General features: G+C 45.6%; 2 protein-coding genes across 4 annotated transcripts in view; one reads left to right on the top strand and one right to left on the bottom strand.

The window, feature by feature from the left end:
- The window catches only part of spata1 (spermatogenesis associated 1), a 327,756-nt gene that overhangs the window by 89,879 nt on the left and 222,782 nt on the right, over positions 1–15,095 (bottom strand). The window lies entirely within an intron of this gene.
- ttll7 (tubulin tyrosine ligase-like family, member 7) overlaps positions 1–15,095 on the top strand; it is an 83,941-nt gene that overhangs the window by 28,813 nt on the left and 40,033 nt on the right. For all 3 annotated transcript variants that reach the window (XM_026193851.2, XM_026193854.2, XM_026193852.2), the window contains exons 9-10: positions 4,114–4,272; positions 14,363–14,457. In XM_026193851.2, the coding sequence (XP_026049636.1) occupies positions 4,114–4,272; positions 14,363–14,457 (254 nt within the window). The remainder of the gene's footprint in view (positions 1–4,113; positions 4,273–14,362; positions 14,458–15,095) is intronic.

Below are 15,095 nucleotides of genomic sequence, written 5' to 3'. Positions count from 1 at the left end.
GTAATTTAAGTCTACGAACAGTGAACACCCGTGTGCACACCTGTGTGGATCAGCGCGCTTGTATTCAAATGGTTTCCACATGTAATGGTCTGCAAGAGGATGTAGAGAGCCATAGCCCCATCCCCCAGGGCATGAAGCAGGCATGGAGGAGATCCAGGCCCCAGACATCCAGAGTAGAGGTCTGCGCGGGAATGTTTTTTTAGTCCCGCTCCCGCCTGCTCCCGCAAGGTTTTGTACCGCACCCGACCGCTCCCGCTGTATATTCAGTCTTTGTTCACCCGCTGCCCGCTTAGAATAATTTTCTACCCGACCCGACCGTTCCCGCTAAATTTAGATCTGGTTTCCAAAATCTCACATTTAAATGGGGTACCACCAAAAAATAGAGATAACAGATAAAACTGCAGGTTGTGCAATGATTGTATTTATTTTTCTTAAACAAGATGCATTTATCTGTCAACATGCAACATTTATCTTTTAACATGGAAAACGTGTTGCAAAAATAAAATAAATAAAAACGAATACAGCATTGTGGCCTACTGCAAAAAGCACTGATCCATGCGCTCAGTGCGTGTAACAGGCGTGAGCACTGGCTGTACCAGTGCTCAATTAGAATGAGGAAATCACAGATATGCTGTTCCGAAAAAATGTCGGGCACGCTATATTTTCAGACCGCCCGCTCCCGTTCAAATTACACCAGAGTTACCGACCGCTACCGCATTTTATTTGGAAATTTATTCCCGCGCCGCAAGAAATCTGGTCGGGTCCCGCGGCTCCCGCGGGACAGCCGCGGGAATGCAGACCTCTAATCCAGAGGCCCCACAGTGCGAGAGCCCAAGGAGGACAACCGGAGGGGCATCCGTGCCACCCTCCTGGGTAGGGCTGAGGATCCCCAGACGAGGCGTCACCCAGTAGCCACCGAGCAGAAGCTAGAGGGGGCTGCACCGGCGTGCCCGCCGGCTCTGCCGGCAGCCAGCTGTGCCAGAGTGAACCGAGCCGCAGGCCCAGAGGCCGGAGGCCTGAGTGCCCCCCGCACCCCGGAGGAGGCCTGACCGAGCAACAGGCGCCAGGCCCCGCTAGGTGCAGGTTTAAGTCTATCAACACATACAGTCTCCCTACAACCCCCGAAGTCTCAAACAAAATGCTTCTGACTCGATTCGAGGACCCTGAACTGGCCGTCATACAGCAGATGCAGTGGTGTCCTTTGGGCATCGTGCCTGACAAAAACAAACTTAGAAGTTTCTAAAGTCTTTGGGTCAAAGGTGTCAGGCAGGCAATGGTGCACTGGACTAGGAATGTGAGCCAAGTCCACTTGAAGGAGTGGGGGATCGGCTGGGGGGTTTCTCGGGCAAGAATTCCCAGAGGGGCTGACCAAGAACCAGTTCAGCCTTGGAAGCACCAAGATCCTCCTTAACCGCAGCCCCCACAAAACCCATGGTAGGGAGTCAACCCAGTTGCCACCTGTTAGAGAAGCATGGAGCGCAGCCTTAAGCAACCTGTGGAACCGCTCACACATCCTGTTAGCTTGCGGGTTGTACGCAGTGGTGCAGTGGATCCCGACCTCCAGGCCATCAGCCATGGCAGCCCAAAGCTCCGAAACAAACTGGGGCCTCTGTCAGAGGTAATGTCAGCTGGGGAAACGCGAAACCCAAGTTGACAAAAATGCCCTGGCCACCACCGCCGCGGTCCTGGATGACAGGGGGACCGCCTCTGGCCACCAGGTGGTACAGTAGCTTGTAACCTTGTGGTAGGGGACCCATCAGATCAAAATGCACATGATCAAAACGTTTGCCAGGGATGAGGAATGGCGCAAGGGGTGCCTTAGTGTGTCTATGGACCTTTGCGCGCTGGCATGAAACGCACGCCACTGCCCATTCCTACACAGATTTGCGAAGGCCTGCCCAAACAAACTTGGAGCTGAGGCCCGGACCCCCGGGTGTGATAGAGCATGCGCCGATTCAAAAACGCAACAACACCATGAAACGGGAACCACCGAGCGTGGGCGGCTGATGGAAACGTCGCATGATTAATGGGCTGTGAGGTCAGTTTCTTGATCATTAATATGCAAATCGTGACCACTGATCAACAACCACTAATCAAAGCTCACTGATCAAAGCCCACTGATCAAAGCCCACTGATCAATGGCCATGAGTACCATTCACAGAGAGTTGGAGAATGGCTGCACTCACAGCATTGTAACACGGTGAACGATGTACCCTCAGCCCCCCTCCTCGATTCAGAGGTGATCTTTTCCTTTTCACGTACTTCTTCAGAAGTCACCTGGATGAAAACGCTACGTTCCAGATGAACAGAATCAAGTTTTGGGGCGGAAAAATCCTGGATGTGGGAAATGGGATAACGAACGCTGCACAATGCCCAGGCGCTCTATAGTCGCAAGCTAGCAGCAAAAGCAGCTGTAGGCCGAGGTGGCAGTCCGGCAGCCGCCGATGCTTCCAGGCAGGAGCTGACTTCCTCTTCGGACCTTAGCATGTTCGCCCCAGGGGTCACCAATGTGGAGGTATGAAAGGATAACACGAGAGATCTCAATATTTTACTTCAACTTTAATCTCGGCTTTACACAACTCAACACTCAAGGCGCCAAAAGCCCAACCCTCTCACTTCCCCTCACACCGGGTGTGAGTGGAGCCACCTGGTGGTCCACCACAGGGGTCATTTTGAAAACAGCGTCTGACTACAAATGAGCTAGTTATGGATTTTATATTTTTATATTTACACACACACACTGAGGCGAAAATAAATAAATAAAAACGAAAAAATCTGAAACTGCATTTTAGACTTTTTCCAACATCTAAAGATACGTTTGTTCATATGTAAAAATTCTCATGTTTTTATGCATTAGTTTCCTTGACAGAATAATACATCACTGACAGAGTAATGCAGTATTTATTCTCCATATACTCAGTATTTTCCTTTATTGCATTTTAGAATATTTCCTTTTGGTTTTTTATTTTTAATGTGCCTCGTTTAATCCAGTGATACTGTTACGTAAATTTAACAAAGGAAGCCACAGATCGAAACATGAAAAAAAATAACTTGTGTATTAATTTGGTATTTGGATAAATATAAAGATTACAAAAACAAAAATGAATAAAATGATTTAAAAAGAAGCAGGCTAAACCATTCTAGCTCAAAGCTAGCAAGATACAGGCACGCATCCACACACATAAGGTGCGAGGCAGTGGCCAGTGCTGGGGGCTCAGGATAAGGAGGGAGGTGATGTGGGCAGGGACAAAGGACACACACGCGTGTGCATACACCAGCCACTGCTGGGGACTCTGGGCATAAACAGTGGTAGTGGGACCAGGTGTTTGTGCAGGGCAGCCTGTGGGGTCAGACGGGTGGATGGATTGTCATATGGTTGGAGGTGTGTGAGCGACAGACAGATAGAAAAGGGAGAGGGGGGTGCAGCCTTATCAGGCCAGGGCCAGACCACCATACACCTCTCCTGCACCCAGCAGTCAGTCTGGACTGGGCAAACTGCAGGCCAGCAGCACTGTGTGGGGCTTGACTGGTGAGGGTAAGCTATGTGCAACGTGTTTGTGTGTGTGTGTGTCAGACTGAGCATGTTTACCCCAGTTGCACGCTGGGAGTAGGCAGGCTGGTAGCAGCCAGCACAGATAGGTGCAAGCACAAACATGCGCACAGGTTGGGCACCACAAGCAACGGAGATGGACCACCACCAACTTTTGTGAAAGTCTCTGTGTGAGAGCAATTCAAAAGGCTTTAGCTTTTAAACCGACAGACTGTCTTTATAACGCATTCGAGTTCAGGATTAAATAAACATTTCATTCGCGCCTCTGTGGAGCATGTCTGTGGGTTGCATTTCTAGTGTGTCCGTCACCATTGCTTCGTTGTCAGTTTTGTCCTAAATACAAAGGTACAATCCCTTATCTGCAGTTTTAAAATGAAATTAAAGCAAAGAGTTTTAATTTCACCATTTCCTGATTAAGGAGACCTTTTAATCAGCAGCTATGAAGCCCACAGCCTATGGCTTCTTAGGATAAACGAAACCTACTAAAGAAAAAAGTACAATTGAGTTCTCTTTGTAAATGCAGCTGGCTGATTCTCTCTGGCTTTGTGTGTCTGTCTTGCCAGGAGCTGGTGGTGAAGACATTAATAGTAGCTGAGCCCCACGTGCTGCACGCCTACCGCATGTGTCGCCCTGGCCAGCCACCGGGGAGTGACAGCGTCTGCTTCGAGGTCCTGGGCTTTGACATTATTCTGGACCGCAAACTCAAACCCTGGCTATTGGAGGTATAATTCTGTTTATCTACAGTATATGTACAGCATGCATGTGTGTGTAAAGCTGGTTAAATTGGAGAAGTGTGTTTCTCTCAAAAGCTAGAATATATTTTGGAGGCGTAATTTCACTAGATAATTTGAGATATTTAATTTCTAGACTACTATTACTATTTTTCTGTATACTGTTAGTATGTCATGCTAAGCTACTATTTGTGTGTGCTATTTTAAAAACACTTTCAACAAAGAGTGAAGGTACACTTGTATTCTGTCTTCTGTGATTTCTAACGTTTCTGTAAAGTCTCACCTGTCTGCGCTGCTACTGAAGTGACAGCGGCTCCAGACTGATGTAATGTGGTATAAGCAGGAGACAGGGAGACGTTACCGCACACTGACAGAAAGCATAAACACACACTGATTTGTGCCCACACGCTCTGGTCCCCACACACAAACACCCGCACGGTCTGCAGTACGTGTTTACGCGCCTCCGAACACACGGAGAGACTCTTGTAAAATGAAAGGAACTCACACAATCGCAGCCATGCACGCTTGATTACACGCATGCGGGCATTCATGCACACCCATAGATGCATACAGAAATGCATGAATATACCGCAGCCTATAAGACACGATAAAGACACCCCACCCCATACCCCCCTGCAGGCTTTAAAATATAGGCCAGAATAGCAGGTTGACTAGTAATTCTTCAAGTGTCAGTCTCTCGAGTGTCAGGCACGCAGGAGATTGAGTCAAATTCAGATTCCACTCCAGGATTTCTATCTCACTGCTCTGATGTCAGCAAGTGAGTTAAAGTGTGACCTAAATCCTTTAACCCAAAGTGGCTGCACCTCCACCCCCATCCCACAAATTGACTCGAGGATGGGGAAATGCCTTGGGGATAATTGTTTGGGGTTTCTTCCCCCCATCATGCCAACCCAAAATAACATTTTTAGGTTTTTTTCTGAGATTTTGGAGAAACAAAGTGACATTTGATAGTTGGTTGGTATTTTCAGGTGCTGGCATTTTCTATCATTTTGGAATTAGGGTGCTATTATTACCCTACGTGACATTTCTTGTGTAGCTGAGCAGTTGCAGTATAAGACAAAAGGATGTACAAGAGAGAGCAAGAGGATGGTGTTCCTTTTGACTGCTGGTGCACCGTGACAGCATTTGTGAGCATTTCGTGTGTGTGTGTGTGTGTGTGTGTGTGTGTGTGTGTGTGTGTGTGTGTGTGTGTGTGTGTGTGTGTGTGTGTGTATGAGACATAGCAAACAGCCGTGAATGCAGTTGTTCCACTCCAGCAGTAATGATCCCCCCTGTGCTACTAGCAGCTCTCTATAAGTCTCATCAATTAACATCCCACGCACACACGCACACACACAACCCTGCTTCTCTTTCACGCAACATTTACAGCAACAATAATTTATTTCCCAAATTCAACTGATTAGTCAGGGGATAGTTGCTAGCAAAGAGACCCCCTCTCAAATCCTCACTGCGTACACTGTCAAGATTGAAAATAACTTTATTACCACGTCGACGTTCGTTGCTATTCAGCAGGGACGCAACAAGCAGGCGGGCCCATAGGCTGGTTTCCACAAACGGTACCCTATGGCAAGCCCTCAGGTCTAAATTTAATTTTTCAGCAGATCGCTTTGCAACATTTTGTAGTAAACTGAATCTATTTCAGCCCATTTCACCATTTGTTTTAACTTTCTGTTTTCTTCCTGCCCTCGAGTCGATACGAAACAGTAGAAATTAAATTGAACCACAATCTAGGTCTTACGGGTTTGTTCTGGATTTGTGGACGCCCACCACTCAGGTTTCCTTGTTGGTGTCACTGTGAATTACACGTGCCATGCTTCGTTGGGGCTTCACCCAGACTGCTGTTCCGACACTGTCCTCTCTTGCTCTTTTAAATGTCAGAGTTGGTTGTCGGACATGCAAACTCACAACCAGGAAATGAATGTTCAACCTGCGTAGACTCAAAAGCCAGTTGGATACGTGAAAGCTAGATGGTATCATATACAAGAAACTGTCAGATCATATTATCCCTGTTCTTTGCGTTTGTGTTTTTGTCAGCTGTTTTTGAGAGCGTGTAGGAGGATGGAGAGGGAAGAAGAAAAAGGCTGTGTTTCACATCCTCCAATTATACCTTCAGAAAGGAGACACGAGGGTTTTTTTCAGTGGGGCAGCGTGATATTCAAAATAAGGCTCCAAACTCCTGTGTTAGAGGATGCATTTGCCTCTTTGTTGCAACTGCAAAAAAAGGAAAAACCCTCTGTGATACAGTACACTATCTCTTTGTAAGTGGACACAAGCACAGAGATATCATTGGAAATATACTGATAACAAACACAGAGGAATAAAGAGGGACACTCCACAGACCTGCAGACACCTGCTAAGTAGCTTGTCACACCGGTGAGTAGAGAAAAGGCAAGGGGGTGATGAGTCTCAAACCACGGCCAGCCATCAAAGAAGGCGCATTGTGCTCAAAGCAAAACGAGAAAGGGGAGACGGGAAGCTAAAAACGAGAGCGAGGGAGAGAGACAGGCTTTTGTGCGATCCTTGTCTTAATTCAGCAGAGTTTTCAACACAGGTTTTACCTCCTATTGACATTCAAAACATCAGCACTACATAGGCACACACACACGCACAAAGACACACACACATACACGCACTTGCTCAAATGGCGTAACCTGAGATATTCACTTTCATTAAACCAGCCCAGACAGCATCTGTGTTTCGTATAGGAAAGGCGTTTCATTGAGCCGTGATCTTTGCTTCATGCAGGCGCACACTCAAGTGCGCGCACACACACTCACTTGCATATCCAAGCACGCATTCAAACACGCCTCTCTGCCTAGACTGTAGTTTCTATCGTCAAGGCCAAGGCTTTTGCTCTTAGCGGTTCATTGAGTGTTTTCTTTCTCTTTTAAAAGCAAAAAACCCAGAAAAAAAACAAACAAAAAAACGAAGCAAACCAGGAGAAAAGTAAAAATCGCTGCACGTGTTCTGTTTAGCTCAGTAGTTGCCTCGTGGCACAAGCTCATGAATTCTATTAGCATGTAGTGGTGTTATCAGATGGCACTATACAGGCCAAAGGAACCAGCAAGCTTCAAAAAATCCAGCGTCAGGTGTAAGGAGTGCATTTACTTGTTGGGGAAATGCAGCAGCGGGACAATATTACGGCCCCGCACCCCTCGACCCTGCAGCCTCTTTAGGGCCCGTGGCCTGTAAGCTGGCATGACAAATAGTTTCAAATTTACAGAGAAAAATATAAAAATGGGAGAGGACAAGACGTATACACACACACACAAAACTATTGCCTTAAATTTTCCACCCCTGAAACAGAATCTGACAAAGAGCGCAATTTAGCGTTCTCACGAGGTCCTGATGGGTACCCGCGGACCCCCAGCACAAGGACCAGTGAACTGAGGCCCAGCCTCATTACAGGCTCTGGCTCACTTCATTTTTTAAGCTGTTTCCCCACATGCAGCATAAAAAAGCTCCAGCTGGTCAACTCTAAATAAGAAGAAACAAGTGCTTGTAGTGAGCATGAATAATTAGAAACCTCCCCGGTCCCCGCGAAGCTGTCTCTCTAGTGCCGGGCTCCAGGCAGCTTAGAGGCTGGTCGGCCTGCTTGTTAGGGCTACAGTCAGCATGTGACGGTGTGCTTGTGTCTGTGTGTGTGTGTGCAGAAGTGAATGTAAGTTAGCGTGTCTAAATTTGATTTGCACTGTGTGAATGTTTGCAGTGTTTGGTACTGTACTGTGTTCGGCTGGACGTTAAACACATCATGAGAGATACAGCCGAGGATGTGTCTGCGATTTTGTGTAAATCTTCTACTCCCTGTCCGCGTGTGTGTCTGTGCGTGTGTGTCTGGATGAATGGTCTTTGCCCCTCTGGGAATAGCCCTCTGTAGTGTGTGGTACGCTACCCTCATCTGCTTACCGACTCCAGCCCATAGTCTTGCTTTTATTCAGTGAGGTTGGCAGGTTTTACTCTTCTGAAACACACACGGGCCTATTCAGGAAGAGAGAAGGAAGAAGCTGGGCGACTTTCACTGCGTTTTATGTGTCATGTTAAGATAGCGTTGCACAAAGGCAGCTTGATTGTTGACGGCAACAATTTCACTACCATCCCCTCATCCATCTCATGTGCTCTTTCTTCGTGTCCTGTCCCCCTTTTTAGGACCGCCGTGCAAAATGATTGGCAGCTAATGAGGCGGGCGTGGTTAGGCAAACTGTGGCACGGGCTTGCTCGTCACGGGCTGTTTGTGTGTTTGTATGTGTGACTGGCCATTACAAAAACAGACCAACAGTCTGCAGCTGGGCTGCTTCCCCATGGGTGGCGATTTTTCACCCTTCCCCTCACCCCTTCCTGCAACTTTCCCCTCTTTGTGTGCTTTGTGTCTCGGATTGTTTCAAGATGAGTTTTGGTTTGTCCTTCCAGCCCATCAGAGCCAACGTAATCCAGACTTCCTTTTTCTTTGGCGTGTTTGTGGGAAGTAATCTGCATTGGCAACTGTAAACAGATGCACAGAGACAAACACATCGATAGTTTTCACACTTTCCTATTTTCCAACCACATACAGACACCAAATGAGTTGGATCTGAGGAAATACTGCTAATGCCTTGGGTGGAATAAATAGTGGCTCACACTTGTTCAGATTTCCAGTAGAAATTCTATTTAATCTGTGGAGAATGAGGTAAAAATGTAATGTTCTTATAGCCTTTCATAAAAGTGTAAAGAGTAGAGATGTTTTCCGGCTACTCTTAGAGGATGGATTTAGAGGTTAGCCTGCCTTTCACATATTTCCTGAGGAAATTTCAGAAATGTTTCCTAACACCTGCTACAGCCGACTCGAACATTATTGTGTATTCAGAGTGATTAAAGAGGAATTTACTTGCTACCTGTGCTCTCCAAATAATTTTCATCCCTTCATGATTGAATTTTCTAGGGTAAATGATAGAGGAGAATACATACAGTCTGATATTCTCAATTATCTTTCCGAGTCTCTTTTGCCCTCTTCCACCTTTCATTCTCCTTTTGTCTTTGATTAATCTTTGGCACTTAGTGGGATTCATTCTTGTTTAAATGTACATGGATATCGTCCTTACGCTCTGAGGGGTTGTCCTTCCACTTGTAAACCCTAGGTGGCAGTAGTGACCTGCGAGCCACTCCCCGGCTTAAAAGAGGTTTATTAAAGAATAATTAGAATGATGTATGGGACTGTCTGTCTCTATCCACATCCATTTTCCCCCAACATGACTATTTCATGGAATAAGTATCAAATTAGGCGCGCACGGGCTTTGTATGTGGGGCAGTTGAAAACATACACCAACTCTTAGTCATTTATCATCAGGCGTGTACGGCAGTGTCAGTGTGTTTGTGTGCGCACGTGTGACTGAGAAGGAAGATGCACGTTTATGAGTGACATAGGGAACTGCAGCAGCTACAGCTGGCTCTGTGGCATCTTTGAAGGGAAGACATGTTTTCCCTTCATGTTTGTGACAGTCAGCTCTGGACTTCAGATTGTGACTGATGATTTGTTTTTGTTTGAAGACTCTTGTATAGGTGACTTACTAGATCCACTTAAACCGCATTTAACTACCTTGGATTGTATCCCTTGCATCTTTTCCATGTCTTCAAAAAGCAAGGGAGGTGAGCAAAGCTAAATAGTGTCCCACTCACTTCCAGGACCTTTACCAGACTCCGCTAGAGTGTCCCTGCATCCGAGTGGACCACGTAAAATGCCACAAAAAGAACAAAACGGTGATTGATAAGACGGCTGAAACAAGAGAGCGACTTAACAGGGTGGCTGGCTGTCTGTCTTGCTGTCGCTCTACTACTCATGCTCGGTTTCCCCCTCTCCCTTTCTGCCTCCCTCTCTCATTCCACCATTGTGCAGCAACAAACACTCCATTCTGACAGCGGTTGAACTGTGCCGATACCCTTGAGCGTGCGGGGCAAAATGGGAGGCTTGTCAAAGCAGTGGTTGTTTACACTCTGCCAGGAATAATAAGAGGGGGTCGTTTTTCTGAACCGATTAATCACGAGCAGCCCTTGTACTTGTTTTAGAGAGCATTCCAGACGCAGAATAAATGTCGATGTGGGGTGGCAATTTGTTGTGGAAATAAAGCAGCTGATTGTTGTTGATCCGGTGCCGTTGCTATATTATTAGGGTCTGTGCGGCGAAGCTGCAGAAGCCACAGGTACAAACTGTTTAACGTCCGCTGCATTTTTAGCAGCGAGCGAGACGCATCGTCATCGCCAGGTTAATGGTTTTATTCATAATTGAAGTGATAACAACAGACAGAGCATCAGTTAGCGTCTCATCATAATACGAGTGGAGACTTTATTCTCTGTAGTTGTGCAGAACGACCTATGACCCGGTTTATAGTGATCTCATTGTTAGGCATTTATTGTGCTGTTTGGCTCATATTTGCTTACTGGCTATCCTTGGGCAACACACTTAGATCTCAATTATAATGTTATAATGCCGTAACTTCATTATGTATCAAGTGCCCTGAGATGACTTCTGTTATGATTTGATGCTATATCAATAAAAGTGAATTAAATTTACTTGAATGAGATGCTTCAACAGATCAAACATCAACAGATCCATGTTCAAACCAGTGGCTGAATGGAATTTTCCACTTGGAAATCACCAGGCATTATCAAATTAAATAAGCCATGTAAAATTTACCGGTTGCATTTCTCCCTGTTTTGTTTGTACTTTAGTGCTCAAAATAAAGATCAGTAGAGGGACTTGCTGTTCACCGAAAATTCAAACCAAATGGATGGTTTAAAAAAAAAGTCTCACGAGGCTCCCCGGCAACAGCCTGTATTTCACAGTGGTCTTCATGAACGATGGCAGGTTACGGTTTTCTCTTTGTTTTTATGAGCCATCTCAATCCCACGACTCAAGGTGCTGAAAATAAAAGCTTTACATTTCCCGTCTTTGTTTTTGTTATAACCCTTTCATCTCTGTACGTTTAATTCAGTAATCAGATGGGGATAAAGGGTCCTGTGAAAGAATTAAAGACCGATATGCTTTTTGACCAAGTGATATTTTGGCTACAGCGATGCGTCGCTGAAGCTGAACCGAATCAAAGAATGAGTAAAAAGGAGTTTCTAATCTTTTCATCTGACGTTTTTATTGAATGCATCTTGGAGCAACCGAGGGCTCCTTTAAGACCCTGCCAGAGTTACTTAAGGAAATCAGAGTGGGGGGTTTTGGGAGCCTGCAGGGGTTCATTAGGACCAGACTGGTTCAACTTCCTTTTGCCAGGGAGGAAACAGAGAACACAGAAACACAGAGAGCGAGAGAAAAATGAAGAGAGGTAACGACCGGAGAATGAGGGCTAGCACGGGGAGGGAGCGGGGACGGGAGGGGAGCGCAGGGTCAGTGGTGACCAGTCAGAAAAACACGGTGAGAGACAGAGTGGAAATAGAAACTAGGGAGGAGAGGAGTGCAGCTGGCTGCAAGAAGAAGGTGAGAGACAAAACAGCTGAGGGAGAGCAAAGAAAGCCAGCGAGCGCTGCGATGCCAGTCTCTCCTGTGACAGCTTGACACCACGAATCAAACTAAGAAACGAAGACAAGTAACGAGACGAGCGTCACCAGGATCACTGCCAGTCTGGCTCTTACCTATGGGCTACGGCGCTCTAAAGCCATACTGTTTTCACCGTGGCTGTCACATTGGCGAGCGCTCTAAATGAACACAGACCTTCTTTTATTTATTTTTTCTTTAGTAATGTTTCGCTTTCTTTGATAAGATAACTGCAGGATGAAGTGGAGCGCCGTCCTCCTCGGCACAGAGAGGATTGTACACTTCATTCTTTTGAGCGAAAGAGTTGCATAGGGTCTCTCTGTTCCTGTTTTCCTCATGGTGCTAGAACACATTCATCACCTCCGTACTGATAAATGGCTGCTGTATACAAAATAATAAAAAACACACGCACACGCACGCTTACAAGGGCACGTCCGTACAAACACACTTCATATTTGTGAGGCTTTTGTAGCTCACCTGTGATATTTATGGAGTTATTGCCTAAACTAGTTAAAGGGACTCAGGCAGTGACAGCCCAGGGAAGGTTATATGCATATTTACAGACAGCCACAGCTCAGTATCAAGTTTCTGAGGAAATAGCAAGAATAAAAAGCTTCCTGGTATCACAACAGTCACGTTTCTTAGGTCAGTTTGGGTGTAGCTGCTGATCGCTGGAAGGTGCAGATTTACATTTTTTCTCCTTTATTTTATTTTCTATAGCTGCCTCGTGATCCTGATGCGCAGTCTTTCAGCAGTTACGGCCTTTTTTTGGGGGGGGGGGTTACGCACACACGCTCTGGCTCTCGCAGTTCCTGGGAGTCTAGCAGCGGTGTAAATATTATCTTACATCACTGTTCCCGAATCTGCCACACAGCACTGAGCACCTTTATGTCAGGATTAGTAATGGGTAGTTCAGATGTAGGAGAGAGAAGGAGGGATGGAGTTACAGAGAGCTACCCCCACAACCCTTGAGAGGCTTTGCATGCCGTCTCCAAAGGGGCTTTCAAATTTTGGTGCTCGGGAAAACCTCATGGTTCCAAATAGCTTGATGCTGCACGCCAGCCTTTTTTTCCATCCATCTCTTTTACCGTCCTTTACCCCACATTCCTGATTGGTGGATAGAACGGGATCTGTAATAGACACTAAAACCTGTGATTAGCTCAGTTTTGCTCTGTTACTGAAATCCCGACTTGTGATTGGCTGTTGTCCTGCTTTGATGTGTTCAACTGTATCCAACGGCTTTTTTCCAAAGGAAGACGGGAACTAGAGGAATAGTGTTTGTGACACAAGTACTCACGTTGACTGCAGAGTAAGGCTACTGGGAGAGGTTGAATTTCCAGCTAGACGCCCAGACAGTTGGCTGTGATTTTCATTCATAAAAGCAGATAATTTTGACTTCAGGGTACATAAACATTGTCAATGAATTGAGAAAAAACCCCGGAAAATATATTAATAGGAGGACATTGTCTATTAAGGTGATGTTAACTGTTGCTGTTCATAACCTCTGATTTTGTTGAACTGATTTATAGCAACAAAGTGACAAAATTCCCTTCGCTACTCAACAAATAAACCCTTATCCCATACGACCACATCACCCAGACGTTAAAAAGAAAATGGGCGGTCTAAGGCTTTTGGACATTGTTAATAAAAGAGCCGACTTATCTCCAAAATCAAGCCGTATCAAACTCGGCCAGCCTTTCGTTGGGCATCTGTTGCATTGTCATTTGAAGTCAGCTCATAGAAAGACACCATTCCTCTCACGGTTGCCAGTTCATTCACCCTCCCTCTGCACTTCTCTTCCATTTTTTGCAGCCTTTGTTGTCTCACATAATCTCTTTCTCACTGTGGGAACATAACAAAGAGTAAAAAGAATTGATTTGTTGTGTCAGGTATAATAACTGATATTTGAATACCTTGCACTGGTGCTGGAAATTGTTCCGTTAAGAATGGTACATTGCTCTTGAATTTCTCCCCAGATGATACCTGCTTTTGTACCTCGAATCCGAGGTGGCTCTTTCTGTTTCTTGCTGAGCGGAATCTCTCTGAGCGCTCTTGATTGTCCGTGATGGCACTGAGCTGAGCGACGGCAGTTCTCTGATGCTCGCAAAGACGTGCGCGTCGAGGCGTCGGGCTGTTGCGAGCAATCTTAGGATACAGAGTCAGGAACCAGGGTCAGTTATGGGGTGAGCGATTAACCCACACAATCTGTTTGTATGCATTCACTCTGACGCAAATATGCTCTTCTAAATGCACGGGCATACACTCGTCAGTGCCAGAGTGGATTTATGCCCAGGCAAAGGCTAAGAGTTGCAAAGTGTCTGTCAAAGAGAGAAAAAACCCTCAACTTTCATCTCTTTCTCACTACTTCTCTCCTTGTCGGAATAGATCTTTTTTTTCTTTTCTCCAAAGATGCTCTAAACTCACTCCTGTAATTGCGTAGCCTGTCTGTTGGACTGATAAGAAAGGAGAAAAAAGTGATATGAAGCAGAACAAGAAGAGAAAAAAATACTGAGCATCCTTTGAATGTGTCTGTTCTCTCTTACCTGACAGATCAATCGAGCTCCGAGCTTTGGGACAGATCAGAAGATTGATTACGATGTGAAGAAAGGTGTGCTGCTCAATGCCCTCAAACTCCTCAACATCAGGTATTGTTTTCCACCCTGTCTTACACATACACACCCATGCAAATAGATGCAACAAACTGCATCTACGGTTTGCAAATCCTGCCCGCGGCTCTTTTGCCCATCTCTAGTGGCTCCCTGTGGCTTTCACAAAAATAAGTAGCTGAATATAAATATGGAAAGTAACTATGCTGCTGCTCTAAAAATGTGGAGCCTTTACATTGAATTAAAAAAATGTGTTCCTCTCAGCCAGCCGGTCACCTGCTGCCTTATCCTCTTAGTTTTGCTGGAAATCAGTAGAGGTGTCTGGCATGGATGCACGTAAACACATAAATGTGTAGCCTTAGCTATGCATTCAAAAAGAAATAACAGGAAAACAAAGAATTTAACATGGAAAGATTTGAGTCCTTGCTGCTGGCACGCTCGATCTGAAGCCTATAAGACCACTACATGTTTTATCAACAAACTTCACAACTGCTCTGTTTAGTTGGTGAAGTTTTGTGCGCAGACGCACTCGAAGTTTGTATCAAGCCTTCCTTTAAAGGGCTTTAAATGCTCAGAATTCCAATCGGTGCTTAGGTTTCTTTTATTTATTTATTTATCTTTTTAAAATTATTTTGACGCACAGTACAATCCGGCCATTATCTTGTTTTGGTTTCAGA

The sequence above is a fragment of the Astatotilapia calliptera genome, chromosome 15 (genome assembly GCF_964374335.1).
Source record: "Astatotilapia calliptera chromosome 15, fAstCal68.1, whole genome shotgun sequence".
NCBI classification, from domain to species: Eukaryota; Metazoa; Chordata; class Actinopteri; order Cichliformes; family Cichlidae; genus Astatotilapia; species Astatotilapia calliptera.
This window is presented reverse-complemented; position numbering and strand designations above follow the sequence as displayed.